At 35.8% G+C, this 9,836-nt stretch overlaps 1 protein-coding gene across 1 annotated transcript; it reads left to right on the forward strand.

The window, feature by feature from the left end:
• Window positions 1-5,686: 5,686 nt before the first annotated feature.
• Window positions 5,687-9,135, forward strand: LOC107900646 (ketol-acid reductoisomerase, chloroplastic). Its single transcript, XM_016826316.2, has 10 exons — window positions 5,687-6,100; window positions 6,242-6,334; window positions 6,557-6,622; window positions 6,739-6,879; window positions 7,154-7,381; window positions 7,485-7,602; window positions 7,707-7,846; window positions 7,939-8,106; window positions 8,238-8,393; window positions 8,526-9,135. Exons 1-10 carry the CDS (start codon window positions 5,813-5,815, stop codon window positions 8,889-8,891), a joined length of 1,764 nt encoding a protein of 587 aa, XP_016681805.1. The 5' UTR covers window positions 5,687-5,812; the 3' UTR covers window positions 8,892-9,135.
• Window positions 9,136-9,836: the final 701 nt, after the last annotated feature.

The raw sequence follows: 9,836 nt of genomic DNA on the forward strand, positions 1-9,836 counted from the left end.
ATTATACACCATAAGATCCTCGACTTTATTCCGCTTCCATCTTACCAACATATGACTATGAAAATAGGATGTATTTCTATCCCTATCTTTTAACCATTTTGCTCTGGATTTTGAAACCACAACAACTCTTCATGAGCTAAAACTTCCTCAATTTCCTATCGCAGTTTGTACTCCCATCTATGAAGTGATTGATAGGAGTGAACCTCAAGGACTTTTTAAACCCTTTTTAGCTTAGAAATCAACTTTCTTTTGCGTACAAAGATATTCCCAAAAACTTGTTTGTTCCATTCCTTAACAGATTCCTAGAAGCGTTCCAGATTATCCCCAACCCCTAACTTATTATTCCAACTACTATTAACAATGTTGCCAAAATCCACATGAGACATCCAACTAGCAAGACGACTGAAAGGCCTTAAACCTTTGCTAACGCTACGCTTAAGAGAAATTAATATCGGTTTATGATCAGATTTTAGTCTGTGAAGGTTCCTTACCGAACATTCTAGCGAAAACGAATCCCACTCTGAATTACAGATAACCCTGTCAAGTCTTTATGACAAACCCCCTACACCATGTAAACTTGGCACCACTAGAACCCAGATCTTGCAAACCATTGTCGGATAAAAACTCTCTAAACCATTTACAACCTACACGTGAAATAGAAGCTCCACCTTTTCTTTCGCCTCTATCAAGAATATAATTGAAATCATCGGCAAGCATCCAAGGTCCCTCCATTGAAACAGCCAGAGAGTTAAGAAAATGCTACAACTCCCTTCTCTTCACAGCATGAGGACTCGCATAGACAATAGAACAAAAGAAATGGTCCGAGCTCATCGTACTGCGAATTTTAACATGAACCACCTGAGAATGTATATTCAAAATATCCACCATTACATCTTCATCCCAATACAACCAAATCCCTCCAGCAAAACCATTCGCTTCCACCTTAAAAGAATTCAGATATCCAATTTTTGCAATAATACCATCGGCCCTAGCTCCACTAACTTGGGGTTCAAGCAAACAAAACAAATCTGGCAAAAACTCCACCCTGTATTCTTTAACAAAATTGTAAAAACGAGGATGTCCTGCTCCTTGGCAATTCCAACAAATTATTTTAGTGTTCATAAAAAATAAAAAAATTTACAAGCCAAACCCAAAATAAGACTACAATTAATTCTGACAATTAACCTCAACACCATCAGTGTCATCCACAATTATACTTTTTTCGACAACTTGAGGATCCGACACCATAACATATTTGTTTGTATTCCTTTCGATATCACAAACCAACACTTCTATTGTTAATTGGAGATCAACTGATTGCTGCTCTTGGGTCTCAAGAATCTCATCAGGTGGTTTCCCTCGCTGTTGTTGCCCTATAGTGTTAGCACGCAGTTGTTGACCTATGGGAGAGCTCGTTTTTCCAAACATAAAAATCTCATTCTCTTTGTCAGTATTAACTCCCATTTTTTTCTCTAAAATACGAATCGTTGCATGATTCTTCTTATTTAAATTAGCCAAAATTTCAAATTTTTCATCACTATAGCTTTCCCTCTATCAGTGGCACCCACTTGGGACAATCTCGATCCATTATCAAAATCACCCCACCCAATATTCAAATTCATACCCAAGCTTCCATTATTGGGCTTCAAAACCTTTAAGGTCAACTTTGGCCTATTCCCTATCACCACTTTTTTCCCCTCAGCCCTTAGCTTGGCCTGCTTCCCTTTTGCCTCAATAACATCTTTTTTTAGGAAGCCCTAACCCTATATCCCCATCACCGTTAGACTTCTCTTTAGTCACTACCTCATCACTTTCATTAATCTCGCCATTAAACACTACGAAAATATCTCCCTCATTAACCTCTAGTACCACAAAGCGAGATCCCCCAACAAGTCCCCCGGAACCACCGTTTCTTCCCTCACCGGAAGCCTGACTACGCCCTCTCTATCTCTTCACCACCATCTACGAACCATAAGCTTCATCCTCTACCTTCTTTTCAAGACCCGATTTTTTCATAACTAGTCAAGTGCAACCTAACTCCTCCACCGGTGAAGCCATCGTAATCTCGGGACAAACGTCCACTACATGTTCATACATACCACATTGGAAACAGATATTTGGTAAAACTTCATATTCAACACGCTAGAGATGACCATTAATTTGAACCTTCGACACCAACGGCTTCCTCAAATCAACAAAGATTGCCAGTCGCACAAATCATCCCCTGTGAGCACAATCTGTTTGAACATCTAGCTTCACCACCGGACCAACCGTCTGACCAATCACCCTTAGAAGGCAATCCAAATAATAACCTTCAGGCAAACCATGTAACCTAATCCAAACAACCTGCGACTCAATACCACTCTGACTTGTTGAAAACTCCGGTGACCATAGCCGAACAGTCAAGTATCTGCCAAATATTACCCACGACCCTCCTACTAATACCTTATTATAATCAGATTCATCCTAAAAACGAACCAAATAAAAATTATTCTCAAGATCCATGAGTTGGATCTGACACTGAGGATTTCACAATAAATTGATTTTATTCAACAAAACATTAAAACCAATCCTTCCCCCAGTAATTTCACAATAATTGTATTGTTCATTCGTTGTTGGATAAACTCCTGCACTCTACTAGAGAACGTAATCAACAGAACACTTCAATCACTTCAGTAACAGCGTCACCATCCAAAAGTGTAAACTCTTCTTCCAGAAAACCACAATTATTCTTCTCTAAGGAAGCCCCTAAGATGGTTGATTTGTACGACGCCTTCGGAATCTCTGACTGAATCCTCTGGCCATTATTATCCACAGTCGGGTCATTAAAATCTAACTATACTTCTGGTCTAGTGCGAACTTCTTTCGTGGCCCTTTCGATACCATTAGTCGAATCTGAGTTATTAGCCCTCATCGCGAAATCCACCGTAAGAAGTGTTCTATTCATCACTCCCCTCTAAAAAAATTAATTTCAAAAAACCCTAGAAAATAGATATAAACTATTTTGTTGCAACATTTTATCATATAATGTTAATTGATCTTTAATTACCATATAATGTTAATTGTTTCCTTCTTTACTTCAATATTCTAATTTAGTTTATATACTAATTTTTTTATTTCGTGTAATGTACATGTTAAATTATATTTATCAATTTTAATATATTATACTTATTTATTATAAAATTTGTAATGTTTTAGTAATATCATATTTTTGTAATATTTAAATTTTAATAGTTTATATTATTATAATATAAATTAAGAAAAAAATTTAATATTTAAAATAAACTTAAATTAAATCCTAACACTTATTAAAATAATAAAAAAATTAGAAATTTAAAAAGAACTTTTGATCTCTAGTGGCAGCCTTCATTTATCGACACCCATCAATTATAATATTAAAATATTAATTGAGACCCACTATTAGTCATAATATTTACCATAATTAAATTAGGGTAAAATATCAAAATAGTCACTTTTGTTTCTCTTAGGTTACGTTTTAGTCACTTATGTTTGAAATGTTACATTTTAGTCACTTACATTAACATATTGTAACATTTTAGTCACTGAGCCGTAAATTTTCATTAGCGGTGTAACGATAAGCTGATGTGACACGTTAAATCATCATTTCAAACAAAAATTTTAGGTTAAATTACACAATTGGTCACCATATTTTTTTCGTTTTGAGCAGTTTTTTTTCTTTTATGTTCTTTCAACTTTCCCTTTTTTTTCTTCATTTTCCTTTCTTTTATGCTTCTCCCTCTATTTTCCTCCCTTCTCCATCTCTTTTAACGTAAAAGAAAAAAAATTAAATTGCTCAAAACGAAAAAAATATGGGGACCAAATGTATAATTTAACCTAAAATTTTTGTTTGAAATGATGATTTAACGTGCCACATCAGCTTACCGTTACATTGTTAACGGCAATTAATGGCTCAGTGCCTAAAATGTTACAACACGTTAACATAAGTGACTAAAACGTAACATTTGAAACATAAGTGACTAAAATGTAACCTGAGGGAAACAAAAGTGACTATTTAAGTAGTTTACTCCATAATTTATACAAGTCATTGAGAAGATGCACAATAATTAATTTGCATATTTATCATAATATATATTTACCATAATCAATTAATATAATCACAAATAGTTAATACATTTATCATAACTAATGCAAATTCACTATAATTAGTTATTATATTTATTTTAATTAATTTTCATAATATAAATTCACCATAATTAGTTAATATATAATTGTCATAATTAATTAATATAGGCTAATAATATCTTGGCATTATTAGTAAAAGTTGCCATCATATGTAACTGTCATATGTGAATTTTGAGTTGATAAGTCACCAAATTATTTTAAGCAACTAGCAATTCTAATTTCAAAGCTAACTGCAATTAGTAAAAGACCTAAACTGAAATTTCTTCATTAAAACTTGTATCAGGTAGTACTAACCACAACAAAAAGGCTTTCTCAAATCTATAATCTATAATAACAACCACACAAACACTGAAAAAAAGGAATGCAACTTCAATTCCGAATCAAATTCACACCAAATTAAAACAACAAAAAGAATAAAAGAAGAATTAAAACAGATTAAGTGAGCCTTTTGAAGTGAACGACGCCTAATTTAAGTTAAAATCCAAATCTAAACCAAGTTAAAAAGAACAAAAAAAAAGAGTAAAACGAGTTAAGATTATCACCTTGGCTGTCTCAGAGCGATTCAAATCAAAATTCTAGGGTTTAATTTTCAGTGAAATGGAAAACATGGATGCAGATGGGGAGGGCGACTCCAAGTATATATGCAAACTGGTGGTACAGTGCAGATTTTGACAACGAAAGGCGAAGATGAGGAAAATCAAAGATGAACGCCAGCGTCTGGTGTTGAGAATCATTGTTGGCTGATGGTAAGCAGAAGATCGGGGTGTTAAGGATAGGGGAAGGGGAAGGGAAAGGGAAGAGCGGGGTGTTGAGAGTTCTTGCCTGCTTTTTTCCTGAAAATGCTTACCGAAATAAAAACGGTAAGACATTTTCCTAAATTAAAGGCCTCATCTCCCGTGTTTTGTAATTCATTTTATGTTAGGAAATTATTTTCAGCCAAACAAACACTGGAAAAGGTTGAAAAGCTTTTCCGGAAAATGTTTTCATGCCAAACAAACGGAGCCTTAGCTCTTTGTAAATTTGTACTTTATATTAGCTTGGTTCTATTCTATAATTGTTCGCACATGTATTTCTAATTATACTATAATTATATTGTTTTTTGTGAACTTAAAAAAAACTATTTTTCAAATAAATAAGTTAATATACATTAGATAATTATTTAATATACCGCTTAACGTTTTTTTTGTCTCCATAAATAAATTAAGGGTGTGAAAAATGCCAGATTTATTTATATATTTAAAGCATTTAGCACCTTGATTATGTACTTTTTTTTAATTCCGCAAATAAAATTAAAAAATTGTAATATGTCTCATTTTATTTATTTAATATTTTGTTATACCTTATAAAACATTTATCATTTTTATTTATTTATCGAGTTTAAAAATATTGTATCAAATAGTTTTTCTATATTTAATATTTTTATCATATAAAATACTTGTCATATTTGTAACAAATAGTGCAGAAACAATTTTCCATTTAAATTAAAATGAAAAAGAAAAAAAACACCAACCCATATTATGCACTTTTAAAAAAACAAAAACCTCACCAACCATTTCACCCCCTTATAAAAAAGCCAAAGTTGGTGCTTAGCACATAAACCTAAGTCCTGTTCGAAACCGTCTCTCACACCAGCTTTCGTCTTTCAGCAATGGCCGCCACCACTACAACCACTTCCTTTAAAGCCGCACTCCTTTCTACACCGTCGATATCTTCATCGACCAAATCAACCGTCCTCAAACCACGCTTTACATCATCATCGTCCTCACGGTATTCGCCGATTCCAAAATCACTGATAGCTCATCATGTCTCTACAAAGACCAACGCCATCGTCGCCAAGATGGGGACAGTCCCTTCGCCAGTTTCTGAGACGACATCGCTTGACTTCCATACCTCCGTTTTCCAGAAAGAAAAGATCTCTCTTGCTGGTCACGAAGAGGTTAACTGACCCCCTAATTAAGTCATTTCATTTCTTCTTCTCCTTCTTCTTCTTCTTCTTCTTCTTCTTCTTTTGCATTTGCTTTTCAGTTCCGTTTGCTGATTAATTTCATATATATTGATGGATTTGGGTATTTGGCAGTACATTGTGAGAGGAGGACGGCATTTATTCCCTTTATTGGATGATGCTTTTAAGGGAATCAAACAGATTGGTGTTATTGGTTGGGGTTCTCAGGTTATTAATTTACAACATTTCTCCTTTTCTTTTTCCCTGTAAATAAAAGCAAAAGGGAAACCTTTTTCCCCACCATTTCATAATTATGAAGATCAAAAGCATGCTTTTCAGTTTTCATTGACCACGAAAGTCTTTCAAGTTTTTATTTTGCAAATGTTCATTAATCGTATATCCGAATATTACATTCCCTTAACTAAAATGTGGTTTAAAATATGGTTTTAGGGGCCAGCTCAAGCACAGAATCTGAGGGATTCTCTTGCAGAGGCAAAATCTGATGTTGTTGTGAAGGCAAGCTCGAATTCTCTTGTCCTTGTTTACGAAGAAGAAAGAAAATCGTACTCACTGTATTCTATTTTGCATTCATTGATTTGACTAAATGTACTGTTACTTGATGATGATTACAGATTGGGTTGAGGAAAGGCTCTCGCTCCTTTGCTGAAGCCCGTGCTGCAGGATTTACTGAAGAGAACGGAACTCTGGGGGACATATGGGAAACTGTTGCTGGAAGTGATCTCGTGTTATTGTTGATCTCTGATTCTGCACAGGTTGCTAAGCTCCTCATGTTTTCTATTTCTGCGTTTTAAAAGATTGGCTATTGGTTATGGTTAGCATTGGCTGATTGTATAAGCTGCATGCCCATAGCAGACATCTTTCTGATGCCAACCAATATATGACTCACATGAAAAATGTTTCCAAGTCTATTAGACTGATTTGTGATGGCTTGTAAATGCTTAAGACTTAATGCACTATGGTTCATAAGCTCTCTGCACTTTTTGGTTTGTTCTTATGAAGCTTTATTTTCTGAATTATGTTATCTAGGCGGATAATTATGAAAAGGTCTTCTCCCACATGAAGCCAAATAGCATCCTTGGGCTTTCCCATGGATTTCTTCTTGGCCATTTACAATCGTTGGGGCTTGATTTTCCTAAGAACATCAGTGTAATTGCTGTCTGCCCGAAGGGAATGGGACCTTCTGTGAGGAGGCTTTATGTTCAGGGAAAAGAGATAAATGGCGCTGGAATTAATGCTAGTTTTGCTGTCCATCAGGTTGATTATCTCATGATCATATATTCAACTTAGTCTGAATGAATGTCAAAACTAAACCTTTTCAGAAAAGCATGCTTAAATGACAATGTCTAATTTGGAGCAGGATGTTGATGGTAGAGCTACAGATGTGGCCTTGGGATGGTCGGTTGCCCTTGGTTCTCCGTTTACATTCGCCACCACATTAGAGCAGGAATACAAAAGTGACATTTTTGGGGAGAGAGGTGAGCTGAGTTGTTTGTGTTATTTTGTCAACCATGCTTGCTTTTCATCTTTTGTTTAAAAAAAATTAATGCCTAAAGCGTGTTGTTGTTTCTTCTTTCTGCAGGCATCTTGCTAGGTGCTGTTCATGGGGTTGTTGAATGCTTGTTTAGAAGGTATGTGGAGGATGGAATGAGTGAAGAATTGGCTTACAAAAACACTGTTGAGTGCATAACAGGAATTGTGTCAAAGACCATTTCAACAAAGGTGATCCATGTTGCTTGCTATGCTCTCTCCTCCCTTTGGAATTCTTACTTACGGATCCCTGTTGTGGCCAATTTCTGTGTTTGTTTCCATAGGGTATGCTAGCTGTATACAACTCATTGTCCGAGGAAGGAAAAAAACGATTTGAGGCCGCTTACAGTGCCTCATATTATCCTTGCATGGAAATCCTATATGAGTGTTACGAAGATGTTGCAAGTGGAAGCGAGATTCGCAGTGTTGTTTTGGCTGGGCGTCGGTTTTATGTATGTTTATGGCACTCTGTTTTTGTCAGTTTGCTTGTTATAGATCCTTATTCCATGAATCATTCATTGCTTAAAGTTGGTTCTCAGCGAAGAAAAATCTTGCTTGATGGCTGACTAAGAATTGTTTACAGGAAAAGGAGGGTCTACCTGCCTTCCCTATGGGTAAAATTGATCAGACACGGATGTGGAAAGTTGGTGAGCGTGTCCGAGCAACTAGAGCGAAAGATGATTTAGGTCCACTGTGCCCTTTCACTTCTGGGGTTTTTGTGGCGCTAATGATGGCACAGGTAATCAAATTCATTTTAAATTTTGGACAATAATAATTAAATGTACTACTGGGCTTTGTGGCAAATTAAATCACTTGAAGAATTTTGCTTTGTTTTCCTTCTTTTCTTATCATTCGTAACATTTAAAATCAGATCGAGGTCTTGAGAAAGAAGGGCCACTCGTACTCAGAAATCATCAATGAGAGTTTGATTGAAGCTGTTGATTCCTTGAACCCCTTCATGCATGCTCGAGGAGTTTCTTTCATGGTTGATAACTGTTCCACAACCGCACGATTGGGATCAAGAAAATGGGCTCCACGTTTTGATTACAACCTTACTCAACAAGCATTCGTAGCAGTGGATTCAGGTGCTCCCATCAACCAGGACCTGATAAGCAACTTCTTATCTGATCCTGTTCATGAAGCTATCGAAGTCTGTGCAAAGCTAAGACCTACTGTTGATATATCAGTGCCCCCAGATGCAGATTTTGTTCGGCCTGAATTGCGCCAATCTAGCTAGACTGGAAGAGAATATTTTCTCATGGACGAGGCTGTTTTGCAGTAAATCTTAATTTAGTTTTGCTACATGTGAAGAGGAGGATAAGTTTTTATGGCTGTCTTAGTTTGTGTTTGGTTTAAGAGGAGGATAAGTTTCTATGACCTGTTAGTTTATGTTTGGTTTAAAAGAATTATGTAAGGTGAACTTCTTAAGATTCATGAGTTGCTTATCTGCAAATGGTATGGTTGGCCTAGCCTGTTCAGTATTTGATTAATTTTATGAATTTGGTGGCTCAGTAAAACTTAATGCCAAAATGCGGTATTGGCAGCCTTTGTGCGTAGGTTTAGCAATACACTGAATAAAAGAAAATCATGCTTGTTTGATATGGTGGCGACCTTGACAGATTGAGAGAGTACGAAAAGAAGAGAAAAATAGCAAAAATTTCGTTCCATAACAGGCCTAAACGATTCCCTACTGCATACAATGTTTTTAGGTTCAGAGAATCGTAGCCCTCGATAATAAACCGCAGCAGATTACTAACCTTAAAACGCAGCGTATATAAAACTTGTTCTAAATGCACCGTATGACTAAAGCTTAAAACATAAAACGCAGCATATAACCAACGTTAATAACAGAATTATATACAATCCATGACAATTACTCCCGGGGTCGAACAAATCCTTGTCCTCAAGGATCAAATGAGTTGGCCAAGCTAGGACATTCTCTACCTTTGATTAGTTCATAGATACAGTACCACGAGATGACATAGCCTAAGTATTCAATCTTGGAGGAAGCAAACTAACACTTGCTGAGCTTAGCAAACAAATGATGGCTTCTCAAAAGTTAAAACACTTTCTTAAGTTGTAACAGATGGTCTGACCAGGATTGATAATACGCTAAGATTTCATCAAAGAAAACCAGCACAAGCTTCCTTAAAAGTGGCTTGAATACTGAATTCATCAATGC

This window comes from Gossypium hirsutum, chromosome D06, assembly GCF_007990345.1.
Source record: "Gossypium hirsutum isolate 1008001.06 chromosome D06, Gossypium_hirsutum_v2.1, whole genome shotgun sequence".
Lineage (NCBI taxonomy): Eukaryota > Viridiplantae > Streptophyta > Magnoliopsida > Malvales > Malvaceae > Gossypium > Gossypium hirsutum.